Raw genomic sequence first — 13,315 nt, 5'->3', positions numbered from 1 at the left:
ACATTCTATGTTAACTTTGCTGAAAGCAGATTTTAAGTGACTGAGTGAAGGTTGGATAAGACCTTAATTTTTTTTTTCCTAGACCACTCACAGGTAAGTAGGTTTTTGTTTTTTAGTATCCTAAAAATTACCTTTATTATTTTCTTTTTGGTTGCTTTTGTAAGACACAACTCTATGGACCATGTATTTTTCTCTTAAATGCCAAGTTCATAGATCTGTGAAGGGCAGGTTTTCAGAAATCACTTGAAGGTAACCAAGTAGAAAGTCCTTTGGTAACACTGGAATCCACAAGACATGTTTGTTCAGAGAATGAAAAACCCAAGACCATATGGTGCTGTTTTAGATCAGGTTTCCTAAGAAGCCTCTTGTGTGTCTCCCTTATGTTTTTATAATTAGGTATCTAGAAGAGCAGAAGACAGAGAATGGAAAAGATAAGGAACAGAAACAAACAAATACTGATAAGGAGAAAATGAAAGAGAAAGGGAGCTTCTCTGACACGGGCTTAGGTGATACGAAAATGAAATCTGATCCATTTGCTCCCAAAACTGACACTGAGAAGCCTTTTCGGGGTAGCCAGTCTCCCAAAAGGTATAAGCTCCGAGATGACTTTGAGAAGAAGATGGCTGACTTCCACAAGGAGGAGATGGATGATCAGGATAAGGACAAAGCTAAAGGGAGAAAGGAATCTGAGTTTGATGATGAACCCAAGTTTATGTCAAAAGTCATAGCAGGTGCAAACAAAAACCAGGAGGAGGAGAAGTCAGGCAAATGGGAGGGCCTGGTGTATGCACCTCCAGGGAAGGAAAAGCAAAGAAAAACAGAGGAGCTGGAGGAGGAGTCTTTCTCAGAGAGATCCAAAAAGGAGGATCGGGGAGGGCCCAAGAGGAGTGAAAGTGGCCACAGGGGGTTTGTGCCTGAAAAGAATTTCCGAGTGACAGCTTACAAATCAGTCCAAGAGAAAAGCTCATCGCCTCCACCGAGAAAGACCTCTGAGAGCCGAGAGAAGCTAGGCGCCAAAGGAGACTTCTCCACGGGGAAGTCTTCCTTTTCTATTACTCGAGAGGCCCAGGTCAATGTCCGGATGGACTCTTTTGATGAGGACCTTGCAAGGTGAGATGTCGTCCTTGATCCTCAGGGTTTTTTAGTGGTGTCTCCTAATCTTTCTCCCCGAGGGCATTCTGGAACCAGGACAGGCCCCTCCTGTGTTTCCCCTGCTGTCCAGGTCTCAGTGCTGATGCCTTCATGTCGACCGGTTCTCAGAGGCAAGTGTGTGGCACTGAGTGATTATGTGTTGGAGTCAGTCTCACGTGGGTAGTGAAACATCCTTTCAGTCTTTAGTGACTGGCTTTGTCGCTGCTGGGTGCCCTCTGTCCATCACCGCTGCAGTGCCACCCCCACCGCCCCAGTCATCCTGCTGCTTCCTAAATGTGCTTAAGGTTGAAGTCTTTTGTCAGTGGAGCCATCCAGGATCCATTTCTCCATTGTTAGCTAGGTCACCAGAGTCTGTTATTTATTCTATCAAATGATGTAGCAATTTTAGAGTTGGGGCTGGTGGGAGAACTTTAGGAAAGGGTGGTGAGGCCCAGGCTGACTGTTTCTTACTTGGTGTAAAAACTGTGCAGCCAATTGGAAGTCTGCCTGAGCAGCATTCCAGCCATATCCCACTCCTGCTTCATTGTGTCACTTCACTGGTTGGCCCTGGCTGGCCAAGCCAGTTGATCTTTTGAAAATACCTTCCCACTTGTTTTGTGTGTTAAAACCAGCAGTTACCCCAAAAACAGTCACTGAGGTTTAACGCTTCATCCTGCCCATTTATTCCTATTAAAGATTCCCAGTAAAAGGGAGAGAGAGATTTTGGATGCCTTTTTCCATGGTTATGGTGTACTGAGGTTACTTTGAACTTTGATAGGAAGAAAAAAAGGAACTTGGTGGATAAATGAAAAACTCTTTGGAAAAAAATGCATTGGATCTTTAAGGTTTAAATGTTCTGACTTTCTGTATATCTTACTACATTGGGCCTCCCTGTGTGTCATTTGCAGACCCAGTGGCTTATTGGCTCAGGAGCGCAAGCTTTGTCGGGATCTCGTCCATAGCAACAAAAAGGAACAGGAATTCCGTTCCATTTTCCAGCACATACAGTCAGCTCAGTCTCAGCGGAGCCCCTCGGAACTGTTTGCCCAGCATATAGTGACCATTGTTCACCATGTTAAAGGTGAGTCCAAACCCAGCCTGCTCAGGCTCCCTTCCCACACACTTAGCTTCCTCTATTACAAGCAGAAAGATGAGTGGGTGAAGAAGGGAGCCTTTTGGGGCCCTTTATCTCCTTGAAAGGGCCTTTGAAGCTAGGGACTGGCTTGAAGGAAATTCCGTCCAGGAGGAGGAGTTTTCCTTTTTTAGTTATACTGCTGAGTATTTTGAAATGCTGGTAGTAACCTGTAATTGTGAGAATAGGTAAAATCCTTCCCATGAAGATTTAAAACGCTTGAGAAAGGAGGTATGAAACGTGGCATTTGCAACACCTCTGTCTTTTCCTGTCTCGCAAATGGAAGCCTCTAGAGATCTCTTGTAGACCTTGTGGCTTGGATTTCTTCCCCACGTTATTTTACCATCTCCGGGGCACATGGAAGTGGGTGAGTTTAGGGAATGGCCAAGAGAAGATGATGTAGTAGCTCGTTGGGCCAGTTACCGGTTCCATCTGAGATTTAAACTCAGGCAGGAATTGATGCTTTGATTCAAAGGCTAGTAAACGTCAGGTGTCTTTGTATCCATGTCCTAAGATAAGGGAGCTACGGTGGAAATCCAGTGCCCAACATTGGGTTTTGTCTGAACCAGCTTTTTTTCCGTCCTCTTTTCTATGTTTTATGGCTTTGACTACTTTCATCTCATCTGTGTGGCTGCAGATTCATGCGGAAGAGTTGTATATTGTGTCTGCCTTTGATAGCCTAATGTGTTTTCCTTTGACTTCCCACAGAGCATCACTTTGGGTCCTCAGGAATGACATTGCATGAACGCTTTACTAAATACCTAAAAAGAGGAACTGAGCAAGAGGCAGCTAAAAACAAGAAAAGCCCAGAAATACACAGGTGAGGACTTCAGCCTTAACCGGAGATGATGATAACAGACTGCTCATCAGATACGAAACTTGTATTGTTTTTGCCATGTTAGGTGTATTAGCAACAGGATTTAGGGTAACATCCTCCAGATTGTAGGATAGCAAGTGGGCGTCTAGTTGTGCGTGGAAAGGGCGTGCTTCCGTGACTGCGAACTTCTCACCTTGGAAAGGGTCTGAGGAAAACGGCTGTTTTTATATAGATGAGCCCTTGTATTCTTGGGAGCTGGCCCGCAGCAACCTGGGAGCACTGTGAGCTGTTGTAGGTAGAGTAAGTGTTAAGTTTCTTTAAGCATCCCATCTATTTGATATATCAGTTCTTCTTCTGGAAGAATTTGCAGTGGGTAGGGGCTGGGGGTAGGGGAGCTTGTAGGATTCTATCAAAGGTTTTAAAAGCCCGGAAAATTTAAAGAATTTCACATTTGGTTGTGGGAGTCTACTTAGCAAATAGGGACTTTGTCTAGAAACAAAGTTGGCCTTATCTTTTTAATTCCTTATTAGTCAGCTCTTGAACCTGTTGCCATAGGTAGGAGAACCATGTTTGTCCAACAGTCTTGGATTTAGGGTCTTTGGGGATGTGTGCACATGCCAGGTGGTTGTTTCTGACTTAGACCTAATGTCATAGGTGAATAATGAGCCATTATATTCTAATTCCCAAGATGAGAACTGCGCTTGGGGTTTAGCAGAGCATACTCTTGTGTGAACTTGAGATTATAGGCATGGCTGTGTGTGAGTCTGTCTTCCTGGCTGTAACAGTACAGGGAGGGAATAAGAAGTTTCTTCAGTATGAGTTTGACTGAGAAGTTGAGATTTTGTGTGTGTGCGCACGCACGTGCGTGCCTATGGGAAAATATAAATATATAAGCAAAGGGTGTAAGTAATATATATGTACGTTATGAAACGTAATAAAAAGGAATGCCTGTGATTCCGTTACCCAACTTAAGAGCTAAGGTATTACTAGTACTATGTTCACAGTGTGACGTTTTAAACAGTTTTTGTGTTTTCGATTTTAGGAGGATAGACATTTCCCCCAGTACATTCAGAAAACATGGTTTGGCTCATGACGACATGAAGAGTCCCCGGGAACCTGGCTACAAGGTGAACTGTTGCTTTGATCAGTAATTCCAACAAAATGAGTGCGTTGGGCATGAACTTGACAGAAATGTGTTTGTTTAAATTACTCTCTACTTAAGTTTGTGTTTTTCTTTTAAGGATGGGCATAATTCTAAAAATGAACTACAAAGGGTTAATTTTTATTAAATGTATCAACAACCTTTGTGAAGTGGTTAGAATATGGTAAATGACCCCAAAGTCTATTGAGGTGAGCTTGAGAAAAAAGAGAGGAGTTTTGGAACAAGTGCCCATGATGAGAGAAGAAACTTTTTGTGATATTTTTCTGCTTGTAAGTATTATCAAATCAACTATATACATGCACTATTTCCAACCATGATTTCAAAAAGACATGCATGTCAGAGCAGAGTAAAATATTCATATCTTAACTTCGTAGACTGTTTTGAACAGCTAGTCCAGTTTTTTCCTAACATTGTACCATATCTGTCATCTCTCGGTTACTGTTACTTTAAAGCTAAACATGACTTTGATAGCCCAGCTACATTTGCTATGATGTGCACGTAAACACTGTTATTAAGAGGTTAAAACTTGTATGCAATCTTTAACTATGAAATACTAGATTTGGGTTTTTTAAAATCTTAGTATTTATTGACCTTCATTCACATATACAGTTGAAATTTAAAATTAGAGATGGCTCCTCCGATGCTGCTGAAACGTTTTCTAAAAATATTAATCTTAAAGTTTTCCAAACAAATTTGTCTTGTTAGTTGAATGTGATGAGAGGCCCTCTTGCACAATCTCTCTTCTCTCCCATCCCCCTTTTCTTTTTCTCCAAGTACCCACCAGCTTGGGAGTAACCATGTGAAACGCACGTTTTTGAAACATCAGAAGAGATCTCGTCCTCTGTGCCTCACAAAGCCAACTCCTTAGAGGTGCTGTCTGCACTGCCCAAGGGAGCAGCGGCCACGTTTCTCTCTGTCTTTGGAGGGTGCAGAGGCCCCGTTCCCTCTCTCAAAAACAAACAGCTTGATAAGATAAACCTACTTCTACCTACCACTCCTGTTAATTAAAATTAAACTTTATTTCACCAAAAACCTTAGTTTGTGTAAGTAAGATGTTCATACAGAGTGAACTGCTCATTCCTTCCTCTTAGATTAGGGACATTTTACTTCCACGAGACAAGACCTAGTGTATAATGTCCTTAAGCACCTTGCATCTCTACCCTCTCTGAGTTTCCTGAGGACTGTTGAAAGCCCTTGCCCTGATGGTTTGGGGTGGAAGCCTCTTGATGCTGCTGGGCTCGTACTGTGTCTGCAGCATACATACCCTGATAGTTACACTTCCTAGGAAGTGAGTGAAAAAGATTTTTTTTTCTTCTTCTTTTTTTTAACAGTAAACTTTGACCTGGCATTGCCATTTTCTGAATGCTCTGTTATGGTTTTTGATATGCTCTCTCTAGAGAAGTTTCTCAATATAACTAAGCATTTTGGAGGTCTCCTTAAGTTTCTCATTGTCTGTCTTTGGACTCAGTAGAGGATGAGCCCCAGGTGGCTATTCCAGCGCAGGTAGGGGAAGGATAACATGAACACTTCCACTCTTGGTGGTGGCTGAGCCGGAGCCAGCCTAACCAGCCACCTTCCAGAGCTGGTTTTGGCTTTCTCAACTTCTAAGTTAGCCAGTCGTTACTGGGCCGCAGAGGAAACAATGCGAGATCAGTATAGAGCGTTTCCAGAAGGTGGTCGTCATCATCATGTTAGAGAATTGGTTTGGGCTCTGTCAGGGATCCTTATGAAGTGACTTCTGTGGGGCATCCTGTGTCCCTCCCAGGCTTGGGTGAGGTGCCACACACTCCCAGTGCTTCCTGTGTACCACTCCATGGCAGTAGAAACCACAGTTTGTGGGGTGGTTGAGTTGGCAGCTGTGGGTCACAGAAACCTTAATTTTGATTTCTCTTTTGGCAGGCTGAGGGAAAATACAAAGATGATCCTGTTGATCTCCGCCTTGATATTGAACGTCGTAAAAAACATAAGGAGAGAGATCTTAAACGAGGTAAATCAAGAGAATCAGTGGATTCCAGAGACTCGAGCCACTCGAGGGAAAGGTCAGCTGAGAAAACAGAGAAAACTCACAAAGGATCAAAGAAGCAGAAGTACGTGACCCCTGTCTGTCCCCTCGTTCCGACTCCTGAGTGGAGTCTCTTGCCTGATCCCTTTTGGCTGCACACCAGAGCTTTGAGGTTAGGGATGATAGCAACGTGGGCAGTTTCTTCTCTTATACCATGTCACTGTCAAGTGAGGTCTCGAGTGTGAAAACAGAACTTCTGTGTGAAGTAGGTGTGGTCCTTGTCAGAGAGGCCTCCTGGGCGGTGGCATTAATGGGGCTGTGAGGACAGCGTGAGGAATCATTTGGGAATTCCTTCTGCGGTTCTTCAGACGTTCCTTGTTCATCGCAAGTCTTCATGGGGAGGTGCTATGTTAGAAATGGCTCGAAGTCCTTGTCAGGCAATAACGCTGTTTAGTCAGAGAAGCAGGGTGGAACTAGATAGGACGAGATTGTTGGTCTTAAACGCCTTCTGAACTAGTTTCACAGACACTTCCAAGAGAGGTGTTCCAAGTATTCTCTAAACAAAGGGAGCATTGTTGAACTTCATAGGGAAGCGTGCATGCCAGGGTGCTGTCGTTTCTGTTTACGTTTTTGAAAGTTGCATGACTCTTCAGTCGGGTCTTGTTCAACGTGGCAGGTTGCGGCCCCACACCTTTCCCACAGAAGCGGCACCCCTTCTTCTGCTGTGGAACTTCAGCTGGCAAGCATTTTCCTAGGCATTTTTTGATAACAATTCTTTGAGATAAGTTGGACAGTTATTGTGATACTGATTTTGCCAATTGAAAGATAAAGAAGCTAAGTTCAGAACGATTTGTCTGAGATTACACAAGTATCGGTGACATCAGAACTCAGATCTTCTGTTCCAGTTTATCTCCCCTTCCACCGTGTTACTTCTGCATAAGGAGCCATAGCAGCTTTCAGGGCTGCCCACAGATAGAGGACGTGCTGATCCCCACTGGGGAATGAAAGTGGTGGGACAGTGGTCCTCAGCACTGCCCCTGGTGGAAAGCAGGCAGAAGCCCTGAGCATTTCAGGGTTGGGTGTGGATTACTTACCCTGGTTCCTTTCCCTGGAACACATGCATCTGCCTCTGACTCGCTGTGTAACCTTGAACAAGTCTCTTGCAACCCTAGTATTCTGTGATTGAGGCAAGAAGAAAAATGCTCCTTATGTCCTTGTTGTCGTTATGTATCACATTCACTTCACAAGAACTCTTTCTCATATGACTGAAGAATGACTTAACCCAAGGTCACACAGGTAATAAAAGGCAATGCTGGGACTCAAATCTGGGGCCTTTTGGAATTTTATTTTTGAAAACCTCTTAAAAGAGCATTGATTTCTAGGAGTCAGAATTAGACATCTAAGTTATAAGAATCCTATGACATGAACTCAGATTTATCCTTTTTATGAGTAAATGCTAGGAAACACCAACATGATTCACATATTTAAGTTCTCGAGCTTCTCCTACGTATGGAGGTGGGAGGAAGGGCGCAAGGTGCTTTTCATAATGGAGCAGGATTGTGGGAAGGGAGGACGCAAACGATAGGTTATTGGTTGGCTTCTCCCTGTAAGTCCTTCTTTACTCCTGGGACCTTGGCCTTCCTGCCACCTTAGAGGCAGCCGGTAACCTCCTCCACTACCACATGGCAGGGCTGGCCCCGACCTCTAGTATGTAGGCAGTGACTCATCATATTAGTGTAGTTTGCCATAGACTATAAGTTCCCCCCAGGTGAAGGGAAGGGCTAGGGAAATAACTCTGGGAAGAGTTTCGCTAGATCCCGTGCTTCATAACACAACCCGTTGGGGCCACTGGAAGGTGGTGTGTGGAGTAGTGGCGTAATTAGTCAGAGTTAGGTTTGAATCCAGGTTCTGCTCAGCTTTGTCATCTGACTCTCCTATCCATAAAATGGAGGAAATAATACTGAGTAATCATAGTTGCCATTTACAGTATGCCTGCTATGTCAATGTCAAGTGTAAGCATATTGTTTTTTTAATCTTTAGAGCAACCCCATGAGACAGGTATTGAGAAGTAAAAGGAACATAAAGCACAAGCAGATGGTAATATATAAAGCTTCTGTCCCAGTACCAGATACATCATGGCTCTCAGTACAGTGCTAGTTTCCTTCTGCCCTTCTGATTCATGCATGTGTGTTAGACTGAGCTACCAGAGGCCGTGGACTGTGCTTTGTTCCTCTTGTCTATGTCCTGCGTTCATCACAGGCTCAGACATAGATCTGTCACTGAACATGACTGACAGAACTGGGAGGAAGCTCCCCAGGTACCCTGGGTGGATAAGTTGGGGGCAAGTTGGATTTTCTTAGGTTACTTGTCTTCAATATCTTCATCACAGACGCACTCCTCATTGCCCATGCTGCTTATCCATGAGGCCCCACCCAAGGGCTGAGCCCCTAGAGGCTTACTGATTTCCTTGGCTCTTCTGTTTTCATAGGAAGCACCGGAGAGCACGAGACCGGTCCAGGTCATCATCCTCTTCCTCCCAGTCATCCCGTTCCTACAAGGCGGAAGAGTACACTGAGGAGACAGAGGAGAGAGAGGAGAGCACCACGGGCTTTGACAAATCAAGACTGGGGACCAAAGACTTTGTGGGTCCAAGTGAAAGAGGAGGCAGAGCTCGAGGGACCTATGTAAGACCCTGTCCCTTCCCCCTTTCTCTAAGCCCCTGCTCCTACCAGTTCTAATTTTCTGTTTATCAGAATACCAGTTTTGTTGCCCTCGATACAAGTAGTCAGTCTCTAGGCCTCAGAATCTGTGGCTCCCCATTCCCCAGGTTTTCCATTTTTAGTTATAATTGCTTGGCCGGAAAGCCTCTGAGGGCTTCTGGTCTCAGGATGTCCCACCTTTTTTCTTTTTCTTTTTTTTTTTTTCCTGAGGACGATTAGCCCTGAGCTGACATCCATGCCAGTCTTCCTCCACTTTATACGTGGGTTGCTGCCACAGCATGGCTGATCAATGGTGTGGGTCCACGCTTGGGATCCGAATCTGTGAACCCAGACCACAGAAGCGGAGCACGCTGAATCTAACCACTCTGCCATGGGGCTGGCCCCCCAGTTATCTTGACCGTGCAGTATGTAGGGAATCCATGTGCCATGTTGTCCGCTGTCTAGGCTGTATACTTATGTTGAGATGAGCAGAGGGAATGGCTAGAAACCAGTTGACGAGGATATTGATTGAGGGCAACTATCTATTCTGTGCCAGAAAAGTGTTTGATCAGAATGCAGGGAGGTGTTTTCCTCCATTCCTGACATGGTGTTTTATTCCCTTTCCCTGTTTACTGCCACAGCAATTTCGAGCCAGAGGGAGAGGCTGGGGTAGAGGCAACTACTCTGGTAACAACAACAGCAGCAGCAGCAACGATTTTCAAAAGAGAAACCGGGAGGAGGAGTGGGACCCTGAGTACACGCCCAAAAGCAAGAAGTATTACCTGGTATGTGTGTGGGGCTAACCAGGAAGGGCCAGAGGGCTTTTTGGCGCACACCGTGGCTGATGCTGAGGCCTTACTTGGTCTGTCCAAAACTGTGCTTAAATACTCAGGCAGTCATATTGAGCTGGGAGGATGGGCGCTTGTGGGACACACTGGGATGTGGGATGAGTGTTCTCTAGAGAGGTGGCCCTGGCCTTGAGAGGGTTGATCGTCTAACATGTTTATGGATTTCAGGATAGATAAGCAGCAAGGGTGGTTCTTGTCCTTTTAGTCTGTAAACTTGTTTTACTGCTCACCCAACTTCAGCTTCCTTCCAGCCTTTTCCCAGAGATGGAGCCATAACCTTCCCCTGAGGCCACAGCTCCTCTCTGTTGCTCCCCAGTGCAAGAGTGACAGGAAAGCCATTTCAGGATCTCTTTTTGAAGAAGAGATTAGGGCGTCTTTCATCTAGGGTGTTGGTCATTCCTAGGTACCGGGCACCTTCTGGGCCTCTTGCCCTGTCTCAGGTTGGGGCTTTTCTAGGCTGAATTACCTGGCCAATGAGTGAGCTCTCCTGGCCTCCTGTGTCCACAGCAGGTTCAGATCCAAGTAAATGTGACTCTTGAGTGTTGTAACCGGGGTGAGCTTGGAGCTGAGTCTCCATCCCCCACAAGAAGGGCTGGCGTGGGTCTCTGGTGCGAGTTGCACGGCTAGGAAACAGGTTGTTGGGTAGACGACTGTGCATGGCCACCTTTGCTTTTCTAGGGCTGCTGGGAGCTGCTTTTGAGACTCCTAGAGGACCCTAGAACCTATGTCTAGGGAAATGTTGGTGGCTGAGCCCAGGATAAGTGCTGGAGTGGGACTGCTTTAGGGGAAGGGATTAAAGGTCATACAAAGCCCTTTTTCCTGCCCGTCTGCCACCTGAAGAGCATCGCCGACCTGATTCATTTAGGCTGGTGAGCAAGCATCCCTGATAAGCAGCAGCTGGCTCTTCAGCTGAGCTGACCCCTAGAAGCCTGAGGTCCTACTTGTGTGGGTGGATGGTTTAGACTCTTTGGGGCTATGGAGCTGATGAGGTAACAAGGACAGCGACTTCTGGTTTTCATAGTGCTGTCTTGTTCCTTCTTTCATTGGACCCCTCCTCTCGTGAGATCGTCAGAGCAGGGATTGTCTGAGACATGTGTAGGTTGTGTTCTACTCTGCCACACTGCCTCCTTGCATAAAACTAAAGAAGGGAGAGGCAAGACAGGAGGCTGGGTTGTGGTCCTGCCTGTGCCACTGACTAATCTAAGACCGTGAGCAGATAGGTCATCTGCCCTTGGTCTCACTGCCTGTTCTTGGCTGAGGGTGCGGAGAGTCAGGGAGAGCTGGAGCCCCAGCTGTGCATTCTGAGTGTCGCTTCCTCTGTTGTGAGCTACCCGACATCCCAGATGAGACAGAGTTTCATGTTTTGGTGGATTGGCTCTCTCAAACCCATCTTTTGAGAGATGAGTATAGTAAATAATATGGACCTGCTTCAAGTTCCTAAGCCTGTTTCCTCATTTGCATAGTGGAGGGTGATAATGATAGGGTAGATGTCAGGATTAAATGAAAGAATGCATGTGAAGCTCTTCCAGTGCTTGGTTAGGGTTTTATCGTCGTCATCATTGTTATAATGCCCGAGCTACTGCCTTAGAATTCCTAAGGCACCGAACTGAATATTCTCATGGATCTGAATCAGTAGCAGTTTTGGAGTAGGGGAGAGGGAGGAGGACAGAAAAGGAGCAAAAGGTGGGTTGCGGCATAGATTTGTTTGAAAAAGTCTCATTTGGGTGGGAGTAGAAAAGGTTCTGGCTACTCTCCTTCATTCTGGCTGGCATTGATGGCCGCTTTCTTTCCTCAGCATGATGACCGCGAAGGCGAAGGCAGTGAGAAGTGGGTGAGCCGGGGCCGGGGCCGAGGAGCCTTTCCCCGGGGACGGGGCCGCTTCATGTTCCGGAAATCCAGCACCAGCCCCAAATGGGCCCATGACAAGTTCAGTGGGGAGGAAGGGGAGATTGAAGATGATGAGAGTGGGACAGAGAACCGAGAAGAGAAGGACAATTTACAGCCCACAACCGAGTAGGGGCCACTGATGGGAGCCCCTGCCCAGGGGAGAGAGGCGCCGGGAAGATGGCTGGTGAGGAGCTAAACAGAGGAGCCTCGAGAAGATTCTGAAAATCCCACCCCCACCCCCCACTGGCCGTGCGGAATCCTATAGCCAAAAGCATCCCTGGCGCTGCGTCCCACTGGACAGAGGCGGCAGCCGCAGAGCCTGGGGGCAGGCCCAGCTCTTGAGCAGAACACAACACGTTGGGCTTTAGCTGTGTTTCTCATTTGTCGTTGGTGTGTGGGGTGGGGGCTGGGGTAGGGAGGGAAGAGCGAGTCTTGGATTTTGGTTTGTTCCCTATTAGAAACCAACAGTTTTGTTCTTAATTTCATTTCCTTTGGAGCTAAGAGGACTTATTTGATGATTTTCAATCTCTTCTCCCTTATCCTGATTTTAAAAGCCCTTCTTCTTCTTTTTTTAGGCATATGTAGTAACATGAGCAGAAAGATTTAATTTGGGCAACTTTGATTCTTAAAAAAGAAAACAAAGCATGTGAATAAACATTGAAGTGTTCACCTCAGTTTGGGACCAAACTGCTTGGATCTTTGTAAAAATCGGTTTTGTATGTCGAGGAGGAGTTCAGGGCCTTTCTGACCACCTTGTGTTCCCCTTTTCTGCGCAGCCATGTATCCCATGGTGTTGCTCCTGACCACACCCCATGTGTGCCCCCTCCCCAGTATTTTCTGATTTCTTCTGGGCTGGGCTTCCCATTCTCCACCAGCAGCTCCAGTATCCCAAACCTTCTAGTCCTGCTGATCCTCTCAGCACCAGGGGTGGAAACTGGACAGCAGTTTCTGGTCTGTTTTCTAAGAAACTTCTGAATTCTATTATCTTTACAAATATAAGATGAAAAAAATAATTTTTTCAATATTTTTTATTAATCTTTTTATAAAATGAAAAGAAACTCCTATGATCGATTAAGGAAGGTGGTTATGGCTGGGTGGTTTGTGGGGTTTTTTGGTTTTGTTTTTTCTTTTCCTTTTTTTTTTAACCTTAAGCTTTAAGTTGAAACATTCTCAGATGTTTGGGGGGAAAACATCCTCTTAAAATGGGTCCTTGTGCTTGCCTTCTGGGGAGGCGGTCCTGAGCAGGTGAATCATATGGCATCTATGCATATGTAATATGCGGACTGCACCCACCTCTTCCCCCCAGTCTTGCTTCTTGGGTTGTTGTGCTACTTTCCCCTTACTTTGCTACATTTCTATAGTTAAGTTGGTTTTACTTGAATGATTCATGTTTAGGGAAAAAAAATGAAAACACCCTTAAAATTTGTTTCAACTCCTCCTGCAAATAAAAAAATAATAAATGAAGTGGCAGATGTAAATGGGTTCTGGTCATTGTCAGCCTGAGTGTGTGTGTGTTGGGGGGAGGCGGAGCTCTCCCACAGCCGCTTCAGGGACCTGGAGAGAGAAAATGTGTGTGGGGCCTGGGCCCAGACTGCTGTTCAGCCCATCCTCCCAGCCCCACACTTGCTTCCTCTGGG

At 45.8% G+C, this 13,315-nt stretch overlaps 1 protein-coding gene across 5 annotated transcripts in view; it reads left to right on the top strand.

The window, feature by feature from the left end:
* The window catches only part of THRAP3 (thyroid hormone receptor associated protein 3), an 81,027-nt gene extending 67,871 nt beyond the window's left edge, over positions 1–13,156 (top strand). For all 5 annotated transcript variants that reach the window (XM_023633282.2, XM_001503634.7, XM_070260427.1 and 2 more), the window contains 8 exons: positions 397–1,110; positions 2,040–2,212; positions 2,972–3,083; positions 4,123–4,207; positions 6,142–6,329; positions 8,733–8,928; positions 9,585–9,728; positions 11,587–13,156. In XM_023633282.2, coding sequence (XP_023489050.1) covers positions 397–1,110; positions 2,040–2,212; positions 2,972–3,083; positions 4,123–4,207; positions 6,142–6,329; positions 8,733–8,928; positions 9,585–9,728; positions 11,587–11,808 — 1,834 coding nt within the window. In that variant the 3' untranslated portion in view covers positions 11,809–13,156. The remainder of the gene's footprint in view (positions 1–396; positions 1,111–2,039; positions 2,213–2,971; positions 3,084–4,122; positions 4,208–6,141; positions 6,330–8,732; positions 8,929–9,584; positions 9,729–11,586) is intronic.
* The last annotated feature ends 159 nt before the right edge of the window (positions 13,157–13,315 follow it).

Source organism: Equus caballus, chromosome 2 (genome assembly GCF_041296265.1).
Source record: "Equus caballus isolate H_3958 breed thoroughbred chromosome 2, TB-T2T, whole genome shotgun sequence".
NCBI classification, from domain to species: Eukaryota; Metazoa; Chordata; class Mammalia; order Perissodactyla; family Equidae; genus Equus; species Equus caballus.
This window is presented reverse-complemented; position numbering and strand designations above follow the sequence as displayed.